We start from the raw sequence: 27,937 nt of genomic DNA, 5'->3' as shown, positions 1-27,937 counted from the left end.
ATTCTTGGTGATTTCTAGCACCTGGGATATTTCCATCCTCTGGAGAGCTGCATTACTGCAGATACAGTGCTCAGTTATACAAGTCAACAACAACAAGATCTTCAAAACATTGTGTCACAACAAGTCTTTCAACAAAGAAATCAAATCTTTTAGAATAAACCCACACTATTTTGAAATGGAACAATTAATATGATTAAGACTCAGTAAATATTAAAAGCTAGAAATGTTGCACATCCCTACCTTTGGCAAAGACCCTCTGTTGACTCTGCTTCTTTGAGTTGTAGTTGGGCAGACAGGTCCAGCAGGTACAGATCTTTCACTACATTCAGATACTGAATTCACCATATTGGTTGGCTGGAACGATGCCGCATATGGAGTTGGAAAAGGATAAAACCCCATCATTGGTGTACATGGTGCTGGCATGAACTGATAGTAAGCATAATCCGTAGAAACAGGAGGCTGTGGAGTTGGCAATATTGGATAAGCAAAGTATGATCCTGTTGAGCTTGGATTTGCTTGAGGCCATCGAATATCACCATTATACACAGGCAACTGCCTGTCAAAAAAAAACATTAGAAGTTTATAAATATCTGAGAAGACTTCTCCAATCAGCCCACCCCACTTCTGACTAATGCGAGTCCTGATGAAGGGTCTCCGTCTGAAACGTCGACAGTGCTTCTCCCTACAGATGCTGCATGGCCTGCTGTGCTCCATCAGCACTTTGTGTTGCTTGAATTTCCAACATCTGCAGGTTTCCTCGTTTGCTTTTTAACCCCACTTCTGCCTAGTGTTCAGTGAATTGTTTCAGCAAAGTATATAATTTTACAATAACTTCATGAAACTACAATTACCAAACAGCTATTGGTTCATCCCCAAGTGCAAGACCAGTACAGCTGCCTCAAAAACTCTAGAATTTGGGTAAAGCAATGACCTCTCTGTTATTGTATGGATTCCTGTTATGTTCATTTCCTACTGCTCCAGTTTCCACTCACAAAGAACAAACAAACGGGAAACACAAGGAAATCTGCAGATGCTGGAAATTCAAACAACATACACAAAATGCTGGTGGAACACAGCAGGCCAGGCAGCATCTATAAGGAGAAGCACTGTCGACGTTTCGGTCTGAGACCCTTCATCAGGACTAACTGAAAGGAGAGATAGTAAGAGATTTGAAAGTAGTTGGGGGAGGGGGAAAAGCGAAATGATAGAAGACCGGAGGGGGTGGGATGAAGCTAAGTGCTGGAAAAGGGAAAGGATTATGGGACGGGAAGCCTCAGGAGAAAGAAATGGGGGGGGGGAGCACAAGAGGGAGATGGAGAACAGGCAGAGCAATGGGCAGTGAGAGAGGAAAAAAACAATATGTCAGGGATGGGGTAAGAAGGGGAGGAAGGGCATTAATGGAAGTTAGGGAAGTCGATGTTCATGCCATCGGGTTGGAGGCTACCCAGCCGTTGTTCTTCCAACCTGAGTTTGGATTCATTTTGATAGTAGAGGAGGCTATGGATCGACATATCAGAATGGGAATGGGATGTGGAATTAAAATGTGTGGCCACTGGGAGATCCAGCTTTCTCTGGCAGACAGAGCATAGGTGTTCAGCAAAATGGTCTCCCAGTCTGCGTCAGGTCTCACCAATATATAGAAGGCCACACTGGGAGCACCGGACGCAGTATACCACACCAGCCAACTCACAGGTGAAGTGTCGCCTCACCTGTAAGGACTATCTGGGGCCCTGAATGGTGGTGAGGGAGGAAGTGTAAGGGCAGGTGTAGCACTTGTTGCTCGTACAAGGATAAGTACCAGGAGAGAGATTGGTGAGAAGGAATGGGGGGGACGAGTGGACAAGGGAGTCGTGTAGGGAGCGATCTCTACGGAAAGCAGAAGGGGGGGGGGGAGGGAAAGATGTGCTTGGTAGTGGGATCCTGTTGGAGGTGGTGGAAGTTATGAAGAATTATACGTTGGACCTGGAGGCTGGTGAGGTGGTAGGTGAGGACAAGGGGAACCCTATCCCGAGTGGGGTGGCGGGAGGGTGGGGTGAGGGCAGATGTGCGGGAAATGGGAGAGATGCGATTGAGAGCAGAGTTGATGGCGGAAGAAGGGAAGCCCCTTTGTTTAAAAAAGGAAGACATCTCCTTCGTCCTGGAATGAAAAGCCTCCTGGAAAGTTAAGTGACCACAGTAAATTCCCCCATGTGTAGATCAATGATAGCAGGTGGTGAGTAGGACTATGAGAATGGCACTTCCAAATGTCACAGTATAGAAACAAGCCCATCACACCAATCACTGGGAACCTATCAGTACTAATCCCATCCTAATATTGACACCCATACTTGTGTCTTAGCAATTCAAGTACTTTTCTTGATATTACTTAAATGCAAACTGCAATACAGCTTCCTCCAGTCTCTCCAACAGTGAGGCCCAGATGCAACTCTCTGGGTGGGAAAAAATCCTCCTCAGGTTCCCTCCAAATCTCTCAACTTTTACCTTAAATCTAGCTTATTTTCCTTTACTAAGGGGAAATGTTTGCTGCACTCTATGCTTTTGAACTTTGCACACCACAAACACATCCCCTCTTAACCACCATCGCTCCAGGGAGAAATTGCTCCATCCCAGGCAACATCCTGATGAATTTCTTCTCTACATATCCTTCCTCGAGTGTGATAACTAGAAATGTGCTCAGTACTCCAGCAGAGATCTAACCAAGGCAAGATTAGTTAAAAAACAAAATGGCGATTGTGGTTGCCATGAACTCACTGGGTGTTAGAGCCTATTTCCTTGTGGTAATGAGGACGATTTCTCTATTCTTTCTTATTATCTTATCCAAACTCAAAGTGGGGTGGGGTGGGGCAGGGGTACCTAAAATCAGAGCACCTTCGCTTTTTGCTTGCCTACGCAAGGTAATCAATGACTTGCTGCACTTCATCGGTCAGATCCAGATGTTGCACAGCTCAAATTTGTCACTACCACATAATTTTGTTTGAACTTTTAAGTAACTCCACTTATGCTCTAAGTCACCTATTCTTCATTTCAATTGCTCCCTTATTGCTATTCTTGAAGGATGTTGTTATACAGATCAACTTTGGAGCTTTAACAAAATTCACGCGTCTACCACTAACACACAGTCCATTTCAATTCAATAAGGAACAATTGGAACACAACAAATACCACCTTCCTCGCAGAAAACATAGGTTGGTAATATCCTGCAGTCAATGGGAACTGGAAGGATTAAGTGCACAAATTAGATTCTGAGGTTATAGAAAAATGTGACACAGAAACAGGACACCTCAGCTCATCGAGTCCACACCACACTTACACATTAAAACACTGCAAATGCATTGATTTCAAGAGGAATAGAACATAAAAAACAAGGAGATAATGCTGAGCTTTAATAAAACTAGTCAGGTCACACTTGAGAGTATTATCAACAGTTTTGGGCTCCATATTTCAGAAAGCATGTGTTGTCATTGGAAAGTCCAGAGGAGGTGCAAGATGATGATTCTGGGAAAGAAGAGGTCAACATATGAGGAGCGCTTGGCAGCTTTGGGCCTGTACTCATAGAACACGGAAATCTAGGGCACTTTACAGGCCCTTTGGCCCACAATGTTGTGCCAACCATGTAATCTACACCAGAAACTGCCTACCACATAGTCCAGTATTTTTCTAAGCTCCATGTCTCTTAAAAGATCCTGTTGTATCCACCTCTACCACTGTCACTAGAAGTGCATTCCACACATTCACCACTCCGAATGAAAATCTTACCTCTGACATCCCCCCTGTACCTACTTCCAAGCGTCTTAAAACTATCTTCCTCATGTTAGCCATTTCAGCCTTGGAAAAAGCCTGTGGCTATCCACATGATCAATGCCTCTCATCATCTCATACACCTCTATCTGGTCACCTCTCATCCTACGACGCTACAAGGAGAAAAGGCCAAGTTCACTCAACCTATTCTCATGAGGCTTGCTCTCCAGTCCAGGCAACGCCCTTGTAAATCTCCTCTGCATGCTCTCTATAGTATGCACATTCTTCCTGTAGTGAGGTGACTAGAACTGGACACAGTATTCCACGTGGGGTCTTGTATAGCTGTGACAGTACCTCACAACTCCTCAACTCAATTCCATAGTTGATGAATGCCAACACATCATATGCCTCCTTAAGAACACTGTCAACCTATACGGTAGCTTTGAGTATCCTATGGACATGAACCCCCCCTGACCTACCAAAATGAACTTCTTCACACTTATCTGGGTTGAACTGCATCTGCCACTTCTCAGCCCAGTTTTTTAAAATTTTTATTATCAGTCTGGTTCCAATTCACTAGAATTTAGCAGAATGCACTGGGATCTCATTGAAACCTACCGAATTTTGAAAGGACTAGATAAGGTGGATGTGGAGAGGATGTTTCCTGTGGTGGGGGTATCCAGAATGAGAGGACACAACCTCAAAACTGAGTGGTTTTTAGCCAGAGAATAGTGAATCTGTGGAATACTCTGGCACAGACTGCGGTTGAGGCCAAATCCATGGGTGTATTTAATCCAGAAGTTGATTGTTTCTTGATCAGTCAGGGCATCAAAAGAAATGGCGAGAAGGCAGATGGATGGTGTTGAGTGGGATCTGGCATCAGCCATGATAGAATGGTGGAGCAGACTCAATGGGTTGAATTGCCTAATTCTGCTCCTTTGTCTTGTAGTCTTATAACCATATAACACAGAACAATTACAGCACGGAAACAGGCCATCTTGGCCCTTCTAGTCTGTGCCGAACGCTTACTCTCACCTAGTCCCACCTACCTCCACTCAGCCCATAACCCTCCATTCCTTTCCTGTCCATATACCTATCCAGTGGTCTAAATTAAACCATAGGAGCTGAATTTGGCCATCTGGTCCATCAAGTCTGTTCCACCATCCCATCATGGATGATTTATTATACTTCTCAATGCTATTCTGCTACCTTCTCCCTGTAAGCTTTGATGCTGACTAATCAAGAACCTATCAATATACTTTAAATATACTTAATGACATTAATGCATTCTTTCTCATTTCTATGAGCCCTTTCTTTTTTTAACCACTCAACACACATTAGGGGGAATTTATGAGTACTAATTAACCTCCTAAACCACACCCCTTGTGGAAGGAAACCAAAACACAGGAAACTAAATCGCAGTGGTCTCAGGAAGCACTGAAAACTTCACACTAACACACTGGAATTCATAAATGCAACCAGGTTACTGAAGTTGAGGCAACCACCGCAACACTGTGCTGCCCAAACTAGTGCAGATTCAGAAGTATTAGCAACCACCAGTTCTCCTGCCTGGGTTCTCACCTCCTTGTTTGGTACCTTTTTAATCTGCATTTCAGGCAGAGATTTTGGAAATTACCGTTCACTATGTTTTGGTTCCAAATCCACAATGGCTCAAAAATTGTCATATACAACAACTTAAAAAACATAGTTAATGCTTCCCCTAAAATAAGCCTGCTATTGTATACACGACTATACAGGAATATCAAATTACAGATGCAGTTGAAGGCTAAAAATAAAGCACAGTGGATAATGGCAAACAAATCTATTTGTTGGGCCTATTGTAAAAATAAGCTGTGCCAATCCAGCTCCCCATCTAAAACACCTTTAAAATATTTACATAACATTTTAAAAAGAACCCCATTTCATTTCTTAAGGACAAATTGAAAACAGTTTAAAATCAAAACTACAAGCAAAAATTACACATACAAGTTATAGATTAATTGGTGATTAGGTTCAGGTTAAATTGGGGTTATTGGGTTGCAGGGCTGTGCGGCTCAAAAGGCTGGCAAGGCTTCGCCGCACTGTTTCTCTAAATAAAAAATGAATAAATAAAGCAAGAAAAATACTGAGGAGAGGTGCAGCCAAGAAATCAATACTCTACATTGAATCATAATTACCACAAAATAACTTGTATACTGCTTTGCTTTGTGAAGACTAAAATTTTAGGTAAATCCAGTTTTTGAAACTTACTGCAGCAGATCACTCACCATGAGAAAACACGAACCTCCCCGCATATAGTACAGTCTGCTGCCCAGACTGCAAGTTCTGAAGAACTTAAAATAAGCATTCCCAACCATTGTCTGGGGATGGTAGAAGAGCAGTGGAGGTCATGATAGCAAATGCGGATAAATCCCAAGGAATTTCACAGAGGAAAATTGCTGATTAGAAAGCCACGATAAGCTAGTTTGATTAAGGTTTGAAAAATGGAAGCCAAGAGAACAAGAGGGAGCGGCTGCACCTCATTTACCATCTCTCCCGCTCCACTGTACACCACCCAAACACCCCCAGACTCACCATCTCACCTTTTCAATATCTCTTACCATCTCCCCCACACAGTCTCCTGGTTTTGCTCCTTCCCAGCCTCTCATCTGCCTCATTTCCACCCCCCCCACCCAACTGTTCTTCCTCTTATCATCCTTCATCAATCAATTTTCTCACCCACTCCAACTTTCAATTTTGCTCACATTATCAAAAAGCCAGAAGAAACAAGAGGTCTGAGGTAATATGGGGACCGAAATGGAGCTCATGTTGATGTTGGAGGTCAACATCAAGATTTACTGATATGCAGACCAGTTGGTAAATTCAACTCAAAAATGGCTTAACAGTAAGAGACAGGGGGTCGTTTCTAGGGTTAGATGCAAGTGACAAGAAGCGCTGCACAGAGAACAATGCTGGGACCCAGAGTTATTTGTAATGTACGATAGAAAGATAAGCAAGCTTGTTGACTGAGATATATAAATCTATGACGGGTAGTGTAGAAAGTAAGAAACTTTTTTGAACATCAGTTAGACAAAATTGAAGAATATAGATTTAGGAGTTACACAACAAAGGGGGGATCTTTTTTTTGGGGGGGGGGCAGTGTGGTCCTTTTTACCAAGAGAGCTAAATATACCTTGAATACACTGCATAAGTGGTGGTAGCAAAGTATTTAAATATATGAGAACACTTATTTCAGAAGCTGTGGGCAAAACTCTGGAAGAAGAAATTTATGAAGAGCCTACAGCCTACTGATTAGTGGGACAGCGCAGGCTGAATGGTCTGTTTCTATGCTGTATAACATCCCAAATGACTCAAGATATCCAAATGTAGCCATCCTTGCCTTCAGAAGCCAACACATCGCCTGCCATTCCCTATTTGGGGTGGGTATCTTAACTACAGAATATAATGAAGTTACTCTAAATAAAGCAGCAGAAATATTATTGAATCACAGAAACAAGAGCAATGGGCCCTTCAAGCTCATTGTCTTTTTGCCTGCCTAATTACCCCATTTGCCTACTATACATTAGGTCTGTATCCTTCTACGATTATCTATTTCAGTGCAAGTTTAAATGCTTCCAAAACATAACTGTATCTGATTCCACCAGCGCCTGACTGTGAATTCCAGATTTGAACCCAGGTCCCCCTTAAATCATTTTCCACTCACCTTAAACTTAGGTCCTTTTGTTTTTAATATTCCTACCATGGGAAAAGGAAATTCCTGCCTCATAATCCGATAACTCGATCTAGTCTCCTTTGCTCCACAGAAAATGAGCTGAATCAATCCAATATTGGGAATTAGAATTTGCTGGGATGAGATACTGCTTAAATAGGATTTTAAGATGCAGCTATTTCAGCTCTCTGTGGCACATGTAAATGGTACAAGCTGGTCAACTTCAAGAAACTGAACTACATTCAGGTGTGGGCAGCAATATATTTAGAGACAATTTTATCTCTGAAGGCTCCTTTCATGAATGCAGGCTCAGATCCAAACATTCTAATGGGGGAGGGTAAACAGCCAGACGTTATGGTATCTATACTGGTACCGATGACATAGATAAGAAAAGGAATAAGGTCCTGAAGAGGAAGTATAGGGAGCTAGATTGAAGATGTTTCAAAAGGGTTTGGGAAGAAGGTAGATGAGGTGGGGAAAATGGAATTGCAAATCACGGATTATATCACAATTGCAAAAAAGGGGGGATATTGTGGAGGGATTGTCTGCAGAGTCAATGTGGATGGAAGTCAGAAACAGGCAGCAATCTCTGTTGGTAGTGGTCTGACAACATCTCGACCTCATAGCAAAAGAGACATTGAAGAACAGATCGAGGCAACTAAAAAAGTTGTTCCCATGGGGAATTTCATCTTATTTAATTCTGATTGGCAACTCCTACATGCAGAAGGTCCAGATGGGGCAGAATTTGTTAGGTATATCCAGGAAGGATCTCTGACTCAATACGTAGACAGGCTGACTGGAGGAGAAGCCCTACTGGCTCTGGTGCGAGGCAATAAACCTGATCAAGTGTCATATCTCTCAGTGGGAAAGTGTTTTGGAGACTGTGAATACAACTACCTGATTTTTTGCATAGCACTGGAAAAGGATAGGAGCAGACATTATGGAAACATTTTAATTTAAGAGGGAAATTATGCTTTTAGGCAGGAACTTGGGAGCATAAATTAGGTATGGATACACTCAGGTATATGTAAATATAGAACATTGTTTAAACAGCATGTGGCTCTGGAAGGGTTTGTCACATTGATGCGGGGAGAGCAGGGTGAAGGAACCACAGTTGAGAAGAAATATGAAACATCTAGTCAAGAGGAAGAAAGTTTATTTCAAGTACAGGAAGCAAGGATCAGACAGAGCTCTAGAGAGTTACAAGGTAGCCAGGAAGGGGTTGAAGAATGGACAAGAAGGGGGCATGCAAAGGCCCTGAAGAATAGGATTAAGAAAAACCTGAAAGCTTTCTACATAAAGGTGACAAACAGGAGGATGACTTGAGTGAGGGAAGGACTCAGGATCATGGGAAAAGAGGAAACGTGTTTGCAGATGGGGGAGGCAAGGGAGGTCCTAAAATGAAGTCTTTGCTTCAATATTTACCACTGAGAGGATCCTGGATGCTTATGAAGACAGCATAAAACAGACCAATATGCTCGAACTTGTTGACGTCAAGAGAGAGGATGTGCTGGAACTTTTGAAAAGCATTAGATCACAAGACCATAAGACACAGGATCATTCAGCACATAAAGTCTGCTCTGCCATTTGATCACGGCTGATTTATTGCCCTTCTCAACCCCATTTTCCTGCCTTCTCCCTGTAACCTTTCATCCCCTTACTATCAAAAAACAATCAGTTACTGCTTAAAAATACCAATGCCTTGGTCTGCATGGACATCTCTAGCAATGAATTCCACAGATTCATCACCTTCTGGCTAAAAGAAATCCTCATCACTGTTTTAAGGAGATGTACTTGTTTTCTAAGGCTGTGCCTTCTGTACTTTGACACCCCACTATTGGGATTATCCTCTCAACATCCACTCTATCAAGGACATTCAACAGGTTTCAATAAGAACCATTATTCTAAACTCCAGCAAGTACAGGACCAGAGCCATAAATCACTCCTCAAACATCAACATTTTCATTCCCAGGATCATTCTTGTGAATCTCCCCTGAATCCTCTCAAATTCTTTACTAGACAAGGGGCCAAACTGCTAAAAATACTCCAGATGTGGTCAGATCAATACTTAACAAAGCATCAGCTTATATATCTTTGCTTTTATACAATCATAATCAGAGAAAAATACAGCACAGACCCTTTGACCCACCTAGTCTGTGCCAAAACATTTGAAATGCCTACCCTTATCAACCTGCACCAAGACCAGAGCTCTTCATACCTCTGCCATCTATGTACCTATTCAAACATTTCTTAAATGTTGAAATTGAACTTGCCTGCACCACTTGCACTGACAGCTCGTTCCACACTCAAATCCTGAAAGTTTCCCCTCATGTTCCCCATAAATTTTTCACTTTCAACCTGAACCTATGACCTCAAGTATCCTCAGTGGAAAATATCTGCATGCATTTACCTGATCTATACCACTCAATTTTACATATCTTTATCAAATCTTCCCTCAATCTTCCACATTCCAAAAAATAAAGTCCTAACCTATTCAATGTTTCCTTATAACTTGGGTCTCTCAGTCCTGGCAATGTCCTTGTAAATTTTCTCTGTACTCATTCAACCCTATTTTTATCTTTCAGTTTAAGATGGCATTACTGAAGGTGAGTGACAGCTTACCGGTAGGCCAAAAGGCAACAAATTTAATTAAAAATATTATTAACAACACATTTTCTGAAAAATTGTAGTAAACCATCACACAAACAACGAAGAAGTGAGCTATGATGAAGCTGGTTGGAGAGGTGAGCCATGTTGGCGCATTGAATGCTGATGATACTAAGGTACTAAGGTAGGAGGTGTTGTGGATAATGAGGTAGGTTTTCAAAGCTTGCAGGGAGATTTATGAAGGTTAGAAGAATGGGCTGAACGTTGGCAGATGGAGTTTAATGCTGAGAAGTGTGAGGTTCTACATTTTGGCAGGAATAATCCAAATAGAACATACAGGGTAAATGGTAGGGCATTGAGGAATGCAGAGGATCAGAGAGATCTAGGAATAACTGTGCTTAGTTCCCTGAAGGTGGAGCCTCATGTAGATAGGGTGGTGAAGAAGGCTTTTGGAACGCTGACCTTTATAAATCAAAGCACTGAGTACAGAAGTTGGGATGTAATGTTAAAATTGTACAAGGCATTGGTAAGGCCAAATTTGGAATATTGTGTGCAGTTCTGGTCACCGAATTATAGGAAAGATATCAATAAATTAGAGAGAGTGCAGAGACTATTTACTAGGATGTTACCTGGGTTTCAGCACTTAAGTTACAAAGAAAGGTTGAACAAGTTAGGTCTCTATTCATTGGAGCATAGAAGGTTGAGGGGGGATTTGATCAAGGTATTTAAAATTTTGAGAGGGATAGAGTTGATGTGAATAGGCTGTTTCCATTGAGAGTAGGGGAGATTCAAACGAGAGGACATGATTTGAGAGTTGGGGGCAAAAGTTTAAGGGAAACACGAGGAGGTATTTCTTTACTCAGAGAGTGGTAGCTGTGTGGAATGAGCTTCCTGTAGAAGTAGTAGAGGCCAGTTCAGTTGTGTCATTTAAGGTAAAATTGGATAGGTACATGGACAGGAAAGGAGTGGAGGGTTATGGGCTGAGTGCGGGTAGGTGGGACTAGGTGAGATTAAGAGTTCGGCACGGACTAGGAGGGCCGAGATGGCCTGTTTCCGTGCTGTGATTGCTATATGGTTATATGAAAAGGATCTTGGTGATTGTAGTGCTGACTTGCAGCGGACTGAAAAGCTTTGGGCCTACCCAGGGAATTTGGATCAAAGGACTCAATTTGATTCGGAAAGCTGTTGCTCACTTCCATTGCTTGCACGATTTGTGTTTGTTTCTCTTTCCCTGTGCATTTGGGGGTGTTGGACTTTACTTTTTTTTAAATTGGGTTCTTCCGAGTTTCTTGCTTTGTGGGTGCCTGTAAGCAGACAATTCTCAAGGTTTATAACTGATAACTACATTGATAATAAATGTACTTTGAATCTTTCCTGCAGACAGGTGACCAAAACTGCACTCAAAACTCCAAATTAGGCCTCACCAATGTCTAATAACACTTCACCATAACATTCTAATCTTCTACGCTCAAATTATGAAGGCCAAAAGCTTTCTTTACTACACTATCCACCTGTGTTGTCACTCTCAATGAACTAGGGATCAATATTCCCAGATTCCTTGGTTTGACAGCACTCCTCTGTCCCATTATTCACTGTCCAAGACCTAACCTGGTTGGTCCTACCTAAGTGCAACTCTTCACACTTGTCTACATTAGATTCACTGAGCTTATTTCAGAAGGCAAAACTGTAGTCAATAAACAATAGTCTGACATAGGTATTTTTACTATCCAGCTACCCCGGAGATGAGTGTGGGGCCAGGGAGATGGTGTCTGCAGTAGACCTTTTCTGGCAATAGGCAAACTACACTGGATTGAGGTTGTATGAAAAGCTGGAGTTGAGGCATATCATGACCAGTCTCACCAAGCATTTCATGATGGCAAATGTCAGAACCACTGGGCGATAGACATCAAGGAACTTTATTTTGTTTCTGTTGTGTACTGGGATAATGAGCGTCTTCTTAAAGCAGGAGGGAACAACAGCTGGAAATAGGGAGAGATTAAAAATATCCCAAGAAAATCAAAGGTCACTGGCCTCAATGACTTCAGGCCAGTTGCAGTCACATCAGCCAAAGACTTTTGAAAGGCTGGTCAAGTCATTTCTCAAATCCATAACTCAAAATTGTCTAGATCTGCTATAGTTCACCTACAAAGGCAACAGGTCCATTGATGAAGCACAGACAATGGTCCGGACTCCTTGCTACAGTATAGATAACAGGCAGTTAATCTCATCAAACCCCTCCCAACCCCCCAACATGAGGTTGTTTGAGAGTCTTGGCAAGCACATCCCACTCAGCACTGGAGTGCCAAAGGGGCATGTTCTCCCCCCTCTCCTATTTTAGCTATACAACAATGATTGTGTCACCAATGATCCACCAGTTAAATGGATAAATTTATGGATAACACCACTGTCAAGGGACTAGTCACTAGGGGTGATGGATAAAAGAATCACCAGGAAGTAAATAAACAAGTGTCGTGGTGCAATCACAACAACTTGGAGCTGAATGCCCTTAAATCTGAGGTGATGCATATCGATTTCAGGAGAAATGTACCTCCATGCAATCCACTCATTACCAGCACTATAGTGAGCACCATTTCAGCAATCAGGGTTCCGGGCATCATTATTTCACAGGACTCCACATGGGAGAACTAGATCACCTCTGTTAATAATAAGGTTTGGTACAGGATGTACTTCTCGCAGCAGTTCCATCTTGTCCAGAACATACAGGTGTAATTCTACTCAACCATCATAGAGAGCATCTTCACATCAGCCATTACAGTCTTGTTTTTTGCAAAATACTCTCAGTAAACTGGAATGTATCTCAGCATCATTCCGTCTTCCTCAAAAAAAAACAGGAGCCACCCCATTTCCTCTGCCCAACTGCCAAGACGTTCAATACAATGTGCATCCTTAAATGTTGAGCTCCCACCTTTTCCCATAAAGTCTTGCTAAGGTTTATCTGGCCAGATTTTCTTTCCATTAAGAAACACAACTTATAAAGTCAAAACACATTGATAACAATGCAAATAATCTTGGCCTTGGTCAGTGAAAATGACATTTAAAACTGGCAATATACAGAAGGAGATGTAAAGTGGTTTATTATCCTCAAATGTACTGAGGTAAAGTGAAAAACTTATATTCCATAGAACATAGAACCATAGAACATTACAGCACAGAAACAGGCCTTTTGGCTCTTCTTGGCTGTGCTGAACCATTTTTCTGCCTAGTCCCACTGACCTGCACCTGGCCCATATCCCTCCATACACCTCTCACCCACGTACCTGTCCAAGTTTTCCTTAAATGTTAAAAGTGAGCTCACATTTACTACTTCATCTGGCAGCTTATTCCACACTCTCACCACTCTGTGTGAAAAAGCCCCCCTCCCCAATGTTCCCTTTAAACTTTTCCCCCTTCACCCTTAACGTGTGTCCTCCGGTTTTTTTTTCTCCCTTAGCCTCAGTGGAAAAAGCCTGCTTGCATTTACTCTATCTATACCCATCATAATTTTATATACCTCTATCAAGTCTCCCCTCATTCTTCTACACTCTAGGGCAGGGGTGGGCAAACTTTTTGACTTGTGGGCCACAAAGGGTTTTAAAATTTGACAGGGGGGCCGGACTAGGAGCAGATGGACAGAGTGTTTTGGTAATACACCTCATAAGAGAAAATAAAATATCATGGGATATGTAGAAAACATGTGCTTTAATTTCAATTGAAAATGAACAAATGCATTACAACAAAATATCTGTCTTTGAAGTCCCATGGTATTTAGCTATTTATTGAAGTGACTTTTAAAACACTGAAAATTAAATGAATAAAATACAGCTTTTTTTAATACTAACAATTTTATTTTAAAGCACTGAAAATCCTGTTATCCTTCAAGATATTATCATCATCACTCTCCTCCTGACTGTCTTTATTTCAAAAACAGTAGGAGATTGTGGTCTACTTGTCCTGCTCCTTCTTATTCAATTGTCCCCTGTGCCAAAACTCAACAACGGCCAGCACAAAGACAGAACAGTGACAGGGCACCAGTATGCGGATCGCGTTATTTGATCTGGAGCGCATTTTTTATTTTGAGAACGTACGTGCACCTGCGCACTACTCATGTCCATCACTTAACAGAAATGTAACATGTAAGGCTTATTGAAAAAAATATTTTCAAATGCATTTTTTACATAACACAACGAAGAAACTTATTTTTAATTTCAGTGGGAGCAGTGTTGTTGGTCTCCCTTTTTAGCCAGCGCATTCAAAGTCTGGATTTAGTTTTGTTGTGGCGATTCTCAGGATGGATCTGAGGTGTTGGTCAGTTAACTTGGATCTGTGGCTGGCTTTGTTGATGTTCATGACGCTGAACGCCTGTTCACACAAATAGGTCGAGCCGAACAAAGAGTAAAGCGCAAATGTTGAGTAATACGCTGCACCTTAACAAAGGTCAATGTGTAGCGGTGTGCTACATGCAGCGCTAAAATTACGACACGGAGTCAGTAACTGCAGTCAAAGAAAAAAACTTTATTCGAAATCCCCAGCCTCACTTTTAAGCCTCCCTCAACCTGCCCCCCCCCCCCCGTGGCACAGAGGCTCCAAAGCTCTGTGCTCGCAAATCCCTGCAGGCTATCTCCCTTAGCTGGAACGCTGGCTAATTGTGAGCCGGTTCAGATGTGCCAGGAAATGGGTCGCCACAAATGTACATAGAGTGTGTCATCTATTGGGAAAACGCCAGAATTGCGGGGAAAAAATGTTAACAAGTTTTATTAATATAATTTCATCAAGTTCTGCGGGCCGGATTAAAAAGCTTAACGGGCCGCATATGGCCCGCGGGCCGTAGTTTGCCCATGCCTGCTCTAGGGAATAAAGTCCTAACCTAACCTATTCCTAACCTAAGTAAATGGCAAGATACTTGGTAGCGTGAAGGAACAGAGAGATCTGGGGATACATGACCATAGATCCCTGAAATTTGCCTCACAGGTAGATAGGGTAGTTAAGAAAGATTATGGGGTGTTAGCTTTCATAAGTCGAGGGATAGAGTTTAAGAGACGCGATGTAATGATGCAGCTCTATAAAACTCTAGTTAGGCCATACTTGGAGTACTGTGTCCAGTGCTGGTCACCTCAGTATAGGAAGGATGTGGAAGCATTGGAAAGGGTAGAGGAGATTTACCAGGATGCTGCCTGGTTTAGAGAGTATGGATTATGATCAGAGATTAAGGGAGCTAGGGCTTTACTCTCTGGAGAGGAGGATGATGATGAGAGGAGACATGATAGAGATGTACAAGATATTAAGAGGAATAAACAGCCAGCACCTCGTCCCCAGGGCACCACTGTTCAGTACATGGCTTTAAGGTAAGGGGAGGGAAGTTCAAGGGGGATATTAGAGAAAGGTTTTTCACTCATAGTGTGGTTGGTGTGTGGAATGCACTGCCTGAGTCAGTGGTGGAGGCAGATACACTAGTGAAATTTAAGAGACTACTAGACAGGTATATGGAGGAATTTAAGGTGGGGGGGTTATATGGGAGGTAGGGTTTGAGGGTTGGCACAACACTGTGGGCTGAAGGGCCTGTACTGTGCTGTACTATTCCATGTTCTATTCAACCTTTCTCTGTAACTCAGCTTCTCAAGTCCCGGCAGCATCCTTGTAAACCTTCTCTGCACTCGTTCAACCTTATTAATATTCTTCCTGTAATTCGATGACCAAAACTGCACACAGTACTCCAAGTTCGGCCTCATCAATGCCTTATACAACCTCACCATAACATTCCAACTCTTATACTCAGTACTTTGATTTATAAAGGCCAATGTACCAAAAGCTCTCTTTACTACCTGTGACGCCACTTTTAGGGAATTTTGTATCTGTATTCCTAGATTCCTCTGTTCTACTGCACTCCTCAGTGCCCTACCATTTACCTTGTATGTTCTACCTTTGTTTTTCCTTCCAAAGTGCAATACCTCACACTTGTCTGTATTAAACTCCATCTGCCTTTTTTCAGCCCATTTTTCCAGCTGGTCCAGAACCCTCTTCAAGCTTTGAAAACCTTCCTCACTGTCCACTACACCTCCAATCTTTGTATCAGCAGCAAATTTGCTGATCCAATTTACCACATCAACATCCAGATCATTAATATAGATGACAAATAATAATGGACCCAGCACTGATCCTTGTGGCACACCACTAGTCACAGGCTTCCACTCAGAGAAGCAATCCTCCACTACCACTCTCTGACTTCTCCCATTGAGCCAACGTCTAATCCAATTTACCACATCACTATGTGTGCTTAGCGACCGAATCTTTCTAACTAACCTCCCATGCGGGACCTTGTCAAAGGCCTTACTGAAGTCCATGTAGACAACATCCACTGCCTTGTAATCTTCATCCACTTTCCTTGTAACCTCCTCGAAAAACTCTAATAGATTTGTTAAGCATGACCTACCACAAACAAAGCTGTGTTGACTCTCCCTAATAAGTCCCTGTCTATCCAAATACTTGTAGATTCCATCTCTTAGTACTCCTTCCAATAATTTACCTACTACCGACGTCAAACTTACTGGCCTATAATTTCCCGGATTACTTTTAGAGTCTTTTTTAAACAACGGAACAACATGAGCTATCCTCCAGTCCTCCAGGACCTCACCCATAGATACTGACATTTTAAATATATCTGCCAGGGCCCCTGCAACTTCAACACTAGTCTCCTTCAAGGTCCGAGGGAATACCCTGTCAGGTCCAGGGGATTCATCTACTCTGATTTGCCTCAAGACAGCAAGCACCTCCTCCTCTTCAAACTGTATAGGTTCCATGGCCTCACTACTTGTTTGCCTTATTTCCATGCCAGTTTCCTTAGTAAATACAGATGCAAAAAACCCTTTTATTTTGGTTCCATACATAGCCTACCACTCTGATCTTCAAGAGGACCAATTTTATCCCTTACTATCCTTTTCCATATAATTCATACTGCACATCTGCTTATAATACATTCCAGTAATACAAGAGAAAACAATAAAAATTCAGAGTAAAATGTTACAATAAGAGAACGTACAGTACAGGTAGACAATAAAGTGCATGGCCATTTTGTCAAATCTTTGCTGAGAAACAGCATGGACTCCATTTCTGAAAAAAATCGGTCACTGAAGATAATATGTATGGGATTGTTCACGTCAGATTGAATTTGCCAGGAAATCCTCAATTCAGCTGAACCACGCAAAAAAAAAAAAATCAAATGACTATGGTTATCTCAAAAACTATTATTTTAGATGATTATATGCCACTAATATATTCCAAAAGAATATATTTATGCCACAACCATAAAAATCCAATTTTCGTTGGGTCCACAGCCCTGGGGTTGATTGATATACATTTTTTCAAACCTCAGCAAACTGAGTTAGCATCACAGCCTGATATCCCTTCTCAACTCCCTTTCACAATGGCATAACAGTGGCATTTTCTGATGCTTTTAAAAAAAAAATGCTGGCCAGTTTGGAGAACGAAGTTACATTTATTCAAATGGGTTCATATGAATCTTTCAATTTGTTTGGACTTTGGCTATCTATATTTTTCTAAATGATGCATCACAATCAAGGTATAATGCTGCAAAGAAACTGACTTTTCAACTCTAGTTTTTTGATCAGCAATTCTTAATGAAAATTCACAAGTGTATTGGACCCCAACTCACCTATTATTAACTTGGTTTTCTTGAACAAAGGGATAGCAGGTTATCAAGTAGCTTGGAATAGGTGGACCTTCAACACCACAACCACTTCCATCATTTTGGAGTGCCATAGAAACAGTTGCCTCAATACCCTTCTTTTGGGGTATGAATGGCTCTACCTCTGGTGACAGCTGGATATCCTAAATGAAATGGTTAAAAAAAAGGACATTATTTTTACAAATACAATAGTAAAGACATGCACACATACTATAGAAGCTAATTCCATATAATACATTCTACTTTTCAAATAAAATTTATAATAGTATTATATTATGTTATATAAAACAATCAAATATATTACAGCCTTCATATGAAAATCATTAGCAGACAGTAAACAAAGTAGTATTCAACTCTATGAATATTCCCTGCAGGCACATCAATCTGCAAGATTAAGGCATCTTAAAAAAAAAGTTTTGTATCTGTCGTAGGTTAGTTTAATTGAAGGTTGCACATAAAATGCAGTAAAGCATCTAGAAAAACAGACTTGCAGAAGATAAACCAATTTACTCAAGTGATGTCACAAATATCTGTAATTTGATCTTCATTCCTTCTCGTTAGATGAAAATCAAATATGTTCACAAGACAAGCGACAAATTCAGAATCAGAATTAGGTTTAATATATAAAAAAAAGTATGAGGTAGTGATCATGGGTTCAATGCCCGTTCAGAAATCTGAAGACAAAGGGTAAGAAGCTGCTCCTAAAATCATTGAGTGCGTCTTAAGGCTCCTGAACATCTTCCCTAATAACAATGAGAAAAGGGCATGTTCTGAGTGATGCATGTCTTTAATGATAGAAGCCACCTCCTTGAAGCATCACTCCTTGAAAAAGTCCTGGATGCTGGAGAAGCTAGTGCCCACAATGGAGTAGAATGAGTTCATAACTTTCCACAGCTGATTTCAATCCTGTGCAGTGACGCAGTGACACCCTCATACCAGATGGTGAAGCAGCTAGTTAGAATGCTCTCCATGGTACATCTGTAGAAATTTGAAATGAATTGAATTGACTTTATTTCTTACAACCTTCATACATGAGTAGATCTTTACATTGCGTCTCCGTCTGAAAGTGCAATTTAGAGCAATTTTTAATAAACAGTATGTACAACAGGACAGTCAATATAGATAGTAATACAATTTTATCAGCCTGATGGAAGCTGTCTCAGAGCACGTTGCTCCTGGCTTTTATGCTGTTGGTATCATTTCTCGGGTAGAAGCAGCTGGAATAAATTGTGTTTGGGGTGACTCGGCTCCCCAATGATCCTTTGGGCCCTTTTTACACACCTGTCTCTGTAAATGTCCTGAATAGTGGGGAGTTCACATCTACAGATGCACTGGGCTGTTCACACCACTTTCTGCAGAGTCCTGCACTTGAGGGAAGTACAGTTCCCATACCAGGCAGTGGTGCAGCCAGCCAGGATGCCCCCAATTGTGCCCCTGTAGAACGTCCTTAGGATTTGGGTATTCATGCCAAACTTCTTCAACCATCTGAGGTGAAAGAGGTTCTGTTGTGCTTTCTTTACCACACAGCCGGTATATATGGACCACGTGAGATCTACGGTGATGTGAATGCCAAGGAACTTAAAGCAGTTTGCCTTCTGAACCCCAGATGTCAATAGGGGTTAGCCTGTCTCCATTCCTCCTGTAGTGTACAATTGGTTCCTTTATTTTTGCGACAATGAGGGAGAGGTTGTTCTCTTGACACATCTGTGTCACAGTGATGACTTCTTCCCTGTTTGCTGCCTCATTATTATTTGCTTGTACAAACATCCCCAACGTGTACTGGGCAGAGCCCCGCCCCCCACCTGGGTTACTCAGACCACATCTCTGTTCTGCTAATCCCAGCATACAGACCGCTTGTCAGGCACTCCAGACCAGTTCAGAAGCAGGTGAAAACCTGGCCAGCAGGAGTCATCTCTTCTCTTCAAGACTGCTTTGAGCACATTGACTGGCATATGTTCAGGGAGGCTGCAACCGATGGCGACTCTACCAACTTCAAGAGTACACAGTGACCAGCTAAATCAGCAAGTGCATTGATGATGTTACTCTGTCCAAGACACGCGCTAACCAGAAGCCATGGATGACCGCAGAGGAGCGTGCGCTGCTGAGGACCCGCGACTCCGCCTTCAGAGCAGGTGACAAGGCAGCTCTAACAACAGCGAGGGCCAAACTGTCCCGAGTCATCAGAGGGGCAAAGCATGCACATGCCCAGCTAATCCAGGACAGCAGCGACACACGGCACATGTGGAAGGGCATCCAGGACATCAATTATAGGACATCACCTCACTGTGCAGGTGATGCCTCCCTTCCCAATGCGCTGAATAACTTCTACACCCAGTTTGAGGTGAAAAATGACGTGGCGGTGAGGAAGTCCACCCCTCCAACAAATGACCAGGTGCTGTGTCTCACTGTGGCTAATGTGAGAAGAACCCTGTGCAGTGTCAACCCACGGAAGGCTGCTGGACCAGACAACATCCCTGGTAGAGTGTTCAGAAGATGTCCATACCAGCTAGATGTTCTCACTGACATCTTTAACATCTCCCTGAGCAGCACCACTGTTCCAATGTGCTTCAAGGCCGCCACCATCGTCCCCATGCTGAAGTCTTTAGTGTCCTGCCTAAATGACTACCGTCCCGTTGCACTTACATCCATCATCATGAAGTGTTTCGAGAGGCTCATCATGAGGCATATCAAGACCCTGCTGCCCCCCTCACTGGACCCCCTGCAGTTTGTGTACCGTCCCAACTGCTCAACAGATGACACCATTGCCACCACCCTCCACCTGGCCCTAACCCACCTAGACAAATCAGACACATACGTTCGGATGTTATTCATACAGTTCAGTTCAGCATTCAACACAATAATCCCTCAGAAACTGATTGGAAAGCTGAGCCTACCGGGCCTGAACACCTCCCTCTGCAACTGGATCCTAGACTTCCTGACTGGGAGACCTCAGTCAGTCCGGATTGGGAGCAGCATCTCCAACACTATCACAGAGCACGGGGCTCCCCAGGGTTGTGTGCTCAGTCCACTGCTGTTCACTCTGCTGACCCATGACTGTGCTGCAACACACAGCTCAAACCACATCATCAAGTTTGCCGATGACATGACCATGGTGGATCTCATCAGCAAGAACGACGAGTCAGCTTACAGATAGGAGGTGCAGCGGCTAACGGACTGGTGCAGAGCCAACAACCTGTCTCTTAATGTGAACAAAAGAGATGGTTGTTGACTTCAGGAGGGCACGGAGCGACCACTCCCTGCTGAACATAGACAGCTCCTCAGTAGAGATCATTAAGAGCACCAAATTTCTTGGTGTTCACCTGGCGGAGAATTTCACCTGGTCCCTTAACACCAGCTCCATAGCAAAGAAAGCTCAGCAGTGTCTCTACTTTTTGCAAAGGCTTAGGAAAGTCCATCTCCCACCCCCCATCCTCATCACATTCTACAAGGGTTGTATTGAGAGCATCCTGAGCAGCTGCATCACTGCCTGGTTTGGAATTGCACCATCTCGGATTGCAAGGCCCTGCGGTGAATGGTGAGGTCAGCTGAGATCATCATCGGGGTCTCTCTTCCCGCCATCATGGAAATTTACACTACACGCTGCATCCTCAAAGGAAACAGCATTGTGAAGAACCCCATGCACCCCTCATACAATCTCTTCTCTCTCCTGCCATCTGGGAAAGGGCTCTGAAGCATTCGGGCTTTCACGACCAGACTATGTAACAGTTTCTTCCCCCAAGCTATCAGACTCCTCAATACCCAGAGCCTGGACTGACATCTTGCCCTGTTGTCCTGTTTATTATTTATTGTAATGCCTGCATTGTTTTTGTGCACTTTACGCAGTCCTGTGTAGGTCTGTAGTCTAGTGTAGATTTTTCTGTGTTTTTTTTAATGTAGTTCAGTCTAGTTTTTGTACTCTGTCATGTAACACCATGCTGCTGAAAAACGTTGTCTCATTTTTACTATGTACTGTACCAGCAGTTATGGTCGAAATGATAATAAAAGTGACTTGATTTGACTTGAGATTAGGCCAATCAGTGTGGCATTGTCAGCAAATTTAATTAACAGATTGGAGCTGTGGGTGGCAACACAGTGATGGGTTTACAGAGTAAAGGAGGGGGCTTAGGACACAGCCCAGAAGGGTACCTGTGTTGAGTGTCTGAGGAGCAGAGGTGAGGGAGCCCATTCTTACCACCTGCTGGCAATTTGATAGGACACAGCTGCACAAGGCAGGGTGAAGGCAGAGGTCTCTGAGCTTCTTGTCAAGCCTGGAGGGAATTATAGTGTTGAATGCTGAACTGTAGTTCAAGAACAGCATTCATATACAAACATCCCTCTTCTCCAGATGTGTAAGGACAGTGTGTAGAATTGTGGCTACTGAACCTTCTGTCGATCTCTTGTTTCAGTGGGCAAGTTGATGGGGGTCCAGTGTGGGTGGTAGCATGCTGCAGATGTAGTCCTTGACTAGCCTCTCAAAGCATTTGCTTATTATTGAGGTGAGTGCGACAGAATGCCAGTTATTCAGATGTTACCTTGGTCTTTTTAGGTACAGGGACAATGGTGGATGTTTTGAAGCAGGAGGGCACTCTACCCTGGGAGAGGGAGAAATTAAAAGTGTCAGTAAACACACCTGCCAATTGTGCCGTGCACATCCTGAGTACTCGCCCTGGGATGCCATTCGGTCCTACAGCTTTACGACTGTCCACTCGTCAGAAACAGCTGCGTACCTCAGCCTCAGATGACCAAGGCGCAGGTGGCTTTGGCGGCTCTTCTCAGGGGCTCAGTGTTGGTGACATTGAGTGTAAAAAAAAGATTTAGCTCATCTGGGAGAGAGGCAGTGATGTTAGCAGCACCATTGCACTTAGCTTTGAAGTCTGCGATGGTGTGCAGAACTTGCAATAAGCTGTGTGTGTTGTTGGTGGAGAGTCATGTCTGGATCTTGTCCCTGTAAGGTCCTTTAGTGACAAACCAAATCTCCTCAAACTCCAAATGAAATATAACTGCTGTCATTCCTTCTTTGTAACTGCATCTGTTGAGCCCAGGATAGATACTCAGATGCCAACACCCAGGAAATTGAAATTCCTCACCAATTCCATTTCTGATCCTTTGATTAGGACTGGTGAGTGTTCCTTCATCTTACTCTTTCTGAAGTCCCACTCAATTCTTTGGTCTTAGTGATATTAAGTATAAAGTTGCTGTTATAACACCACCCAACTAGCTGATCTATCTTGCTCCTGTGCGCCTTCTAGTCACCATCTGAAATTCTGCCAACAACAATTGTGTCATCAACAAATTTATGGATGGCATCTAAGCTGTGCTTAGCCACACAGCCATGGGTGTAGAGTAGAGCAGAGCAGTGGGAGAAAAACACACCCTTGAGGTGCGCGAGTGTTGATTATCAGCAACATGACAACATGTTATTTCCAATCTGCACAGACAGATCTTCCATTGAGGAAGTACAAGATCTAATTTCAAAGAGAGGTACAGAGACCCAGGTTTTGGAGCCTTTTGATCAGAACCGTAGAAATGATTGTGTTAAGTGCTAAGCTGTAATCAATAAACAGCAGCTTGATGCAAGTATTAGTATTGTCCAGGTGATCCAAAACCAAACCCGCATCTGCTGTGGACCTACTGTGGTAACAGGCAAATTGTCGTGGGTCCAGGTCACTGCATAGGCAGGAATTGATTCTAGGGGTGACCAACTTCTCAAAGCACTTCATCGCCATAGATGTGAATGCTTTGAGAAGTTGGTTATGGGTAGAATCAACTCCAGTTCAAATATCACAAATATACTAAAATATCACAAATTTGTTTTTAATTTGTTTGAAAAATCTGAAACACCAAGATAACTATACACTACCTCTTTTACTTCCTCAAACGAGAGAACATTCTCAAGTTCCCAGCCCAATAAGCCAACACTCAATAATGCCCAGAAATACTCCAGGTATGCACAAGCAGATGCATCTCCAACACAATATTTACAGAACTCAGCTCAATCTTATCTTGATGATCTTACAACTAAAGTCAATTAAGGTCTAATTGCATCCTTCAAAATTCAAACAGTTCGACAAGTTCCATCTAAAATGGCATTAAAGACACCAATGCAGGGCATGCAATTGATATCCTGCAACTTTTACCCTACTATGAAGCCCTGTTCAACATTAATTATCAGAGATGACGACATGTTCTACACCAGAATTAAGGACTTCAAAGTATTAAGACTACATTGATAATTTCCTCCTGACCATGTGCCACTATGCCACCAACTCAGATTGTTGTTTTCTGCAAGTTAGCCAGGGGATAACCACAAGACAGTAGCAGAATTAAGACACTTGGCCCATTGATTCTGCTCCACCATTCCATCATAGCTGATCCAATTTTCTTCCCAGCCCCAATCACCTGACTTCTCCCATATCCCTTCATATCCTGACCAATTAAGAATCTATCAACCTCTGCCTTAAAAATACATAAAGACTTAGCCTCCACAGCTGCCTGTAGCAAAGAATTCCACAGATTCACCACTTTGGCTAAAGAAATTCCTCCTCATCTCCGTTCTAAAGGATGTCCTTAATCTGAGGCTCTGGTCTTACACTCTCCCATCACTGGAAACATCCTCTCCACAGCAGCTATCAAGACCTTTCACCATTTGATAGGTTTCAATTAAGTCAACATTCATTCTTCTGAATTCTGGTGAATAAAGGCACACAGCCATCAACTGCTCTACATGTGACGAGCCATTGAATCCTGGAATCATTTTCGTGAACCTCATGTTGAGCATAGAAAAACAAGAAATTTGACAGCTATCTTACACCTTTGCAATGTGGGAGCAAAGTAAAGCACTTGGAGGAAACCCACACATTCAGAAATAATGTAAAAAAATTCTGGCAGCAGCAGGAGGAATTGAAACTGATCTCACAGCTGGCATGATATTAACTGCTTCGCTAATGTGCTGCCATGATGACCATGTCATGATTCAAACTCTTGAAGGTTTAAGCAGAGATCCAGCCTATCACTTGGATTGCCAATTACTCCTGTTCTCCATCAATGAATTCCCACAGCAATCAACCGGTATGATCTGAATATCTGCAGACTTCAAGCTCTCCATTGCACCAATGCCAGACTAAACATGGCACACAGATATGTCCATTCAAATAAATGTAACACATGAAGTTGAAGAGGGTATATACATCAAGAGCTTGATGAAGTACAATGTAATAATGTCATCACAATTGGCCATGGAATTAAAGGGGTTGCTGCAGTATAAACAGCAACAGAATGATAACAAATTGCTGTTGATCAGACTGGAAGCTATTGTACAATGAAGAGCTCAGAAATGGGACATACTAATGACCTGATGTATAGGACACAATTTCCAAATCTGCAGAAAACACCAAACATGGAAGCATAATGAGAGGATAATAAGACACTTGAAGATATAAGCAGGCTGTCAATACGTAGCAGAAAAATATAATGCCGAGAAATGCAAATCATTACATTTTGGTATTAAGAATAAAATACAGTAATAATTTAGGAAACAATTCCAAAATTAGTGGAAGAACAGAAAGACCATGGTACATACATTGTTTGCTGAGAGTTGCATGGCAAATAGAAAACCAAATGCAATATACTGCAGTTTATTAACAGATAGAGATACACAGGCAAGGAACCTTGATAAAACACTGCTTCAGTAACAACTGCATTTATATGACCAGTTCTGGAAATGACATATTGGAAAAGATGTACATGGCTCTAGTCTAGATGGCACAGTAGACATTTACTATGTATTCAAAGATGTGCGACTTCAACAATACACATAAAAAGCTGCAGGTCGTTAGACTTTGAACAGAAATAGTTCAGAAGATCATATCAAGGTATTAAGACAATGAAGAGACTAACAATAGGTGAAGTATTCCTATGGCAGTGAGGTCAAGAACAAGAGGACAAAATTAAAGTGATTAGTGCAAGAATCAAAATAAGTGAGTTGCGTGCTTTTTTTTAAAAAAGCGAGAGCACAGCAAGTAGTGAAGATCTGAAATGCAGTGAGGCAGATTAAACTGGAATTCAAAAGGGAATTGGATAATTACCTGAATTGGATAATTCTACTGGGCAATGGGGAGAGGCGGGAGATTGTTCTGACTCAGTGAAACAATCCTCCTTCCATGCTGGAACCTCTAATACTGTGAAATCAGGTTTGGGAAAAAAGGCAAGTGATTGTTCTTAACTCTGTTTTAAAATTGATTTTAAGATAGAAAGACAGTATTTATTATGCAAAATATATTTATGCATTATGTTTTGTTAGAAAGGGTTCTTGTTTTCAAACAGTAACAGTGACAGCTTTGTTAAGGTTATATGAGAACAACAGACTGCTTGTTGAGAATCCACTTACTCACTCCCACCACTACTCTGCATTCAACCATACCATAGTGCTGATAACCCAACTCTCAAGACTGTACCCAGTACAGAACTGGAAAATGTGGTTCAGGACCAGATGATCAATGAAGACATGCTCCATTATCTGTAAACATACAGTTCCAAGAAGAATTCCGTGAACTCTTTGCTATTACCTGGCTTTCTGCATTAATTACTCATAAAATGTGGACTGATCTTCATCCAAAGTATAGTAATAGACAAACACAATCTGCCTAAACTAGTAACACAAACAACTTTACTTTTCATGTAGCTTTATTGAAGCGTTGTGCAACATCCATGTGGTCTTTTGCAAACTTGAGACATGCAGCAAATGTTTTTTGGGAGACCAGTGGTTTCTTCTGTGGTGTGCTTCCATGAACACCATTCTTGTTCAGTGTTTTTCTTATGGTGGACACATGAATAGAGGGACTTCAGCCAGTTCTAGAGATATCTGCAGGTCTTTTGCTGTTACCCTTGGGTTCTTTTTTCACCTCCTTCAGCATTGCACATTGTGTTCTTGTGATCTTTGCAGGACACTTCTCCTGGGGAGAACTGCAACAGTACTGAATTTTCTCCATTTGTATACAATTTCTCTTACTGTGGACTGATGAAAACTCCGGTCTTTAGAAATGTGTTTGTAGCCTTTTCCAGCTTCACGCATCTCTACAATTCTTCTTCAGAGGTCCTGTGAGATTGTTTTGATCAAGGCATTGTGTGCATAAACAGGTAATTCTTGAGAACAGCAGGCTCTATCAGTAACGTGACTTAGTGTGTCGTTTTTTTAAAAAAAAAATCGGGCACTGCACCTCTGCAACCCTCTCTTCCGATCTCTTCTCATTGATTGGAACTGACTTCAAACAGTGTTTTTAGAAAGACAATATCTGAGGTTCACATACTTTAGTTTGCATACGAAAGAAACAAAAAGTGCATTGAACACAAACTCAGACATGAGAGATTCTAGTTTTATTCAAGCCAGAAAATCTGCCAAAATTGCAAATCATAAAATAGAGTTCAGAAATTGGTCCATGTTGACTAAGATGCCCCATTCAATCTAATCTCATAAGTGTGGTATTGTAGCATTGCTGTTAACACAACTCTCTAGTGCCAGCAACCAGAATATTGATCAGTTCCCATCATTGTCTGCAAGCAGTTTGCACATTCTCCCCATCACTACATGGGTTTCCTCCGACATTAGGCACTGTACACATGGCAGCAGGGATTGGTACTGGTTTCTTTACTGTTTGCTGTATGCATTTACTAGATGTTAATGTACAGGTACTATTTGAGTTTGCAGATGACAAAAATTGGTAACATTCTGCATCATGTGGAGGATCGTGTCAGGCTTCAAAAATATAGTCATCAGCTGGGGAAAAAAAAAGAAATCACACAAAGCGATGGTGAACTAAGCCAAATTCTGTTAAATATCATGTTCCATTTTGGGAAATCATACACAGTCCCAGGGAATACTAATAAACAGAAAGGACTAGATTTGCATCCACAGATCTCTGAAGACAGCATGACAGGTAGATTGGCCAGAAAATATTGCATTTGGGATGCCAGCTTTCATTGCATGGTGTATGAAACAAGAAAGATGTGGTGTATTTGTATATTAGCAAGGCAGTTTTATTCACCACAGCATAGAAATGATGCTACTGCTCTGAACAAAGGATGTCCTTTGATATTAACCAAGTGCATTGGTGCCCTAAGGAAAAGGCACTAGCTGTCTGCTGCATCTATCACTCTCAGAATTTTATTGACCTCTATCAAGTCACCTC

General features: G+C 42.1%; 1 protein-coding gene across 6 annotated transcripts in view; it reads right to left on the bottom strand.

Moving 5' to 3' along the window:
* The window catches only part of secisbp2l (SECIS binding protein 2-like), a 175,455-nt gene that overhangs the window by 85,370 nt on the left and 62,148 nt on the right, over nt 1–27,937 (bottom strand). For all 6 annotated transcript variants that reach the window (XM_059952513.1, XM_059952515.1, XM_059952511.1 and 3 more), the window contains 2 exons: nt 17,721–17,896; nt 241–556 (listed from right to left, as the gene is read on the bottom strand). In XM_059952513.1, coding sequence (XP_059808496.1) covers nt 241–556; nt 17,721–17,896 — 492 coding nt within the window. The remainder of the gene's footprint in view (nt 1–240; nt 557–17,720; nt 17,897–27,937) is intronic.

This window comes from Hypanus sabinus, chromosome 28 (genome assembly GCF_030144855.1).
Source record: "Hypanus sabinus isolate sHypSab1 chromosome 28, sHypSab1.hap1, whole genome shotgun sequence".
Taxonomy (NCBI): domain Eukaryota; kingdom Metazoa; phylum Chordata; class Chondrichthyes; order Myliobatiformes; family Dasyatidae; genus Hypanus; species Hypanus sabinus.
The sequence above is the reverse complement of the archived record's forward strand: the minus strand, read 5'-3'. Positions and strand labels throughout refer to the sequence as shown.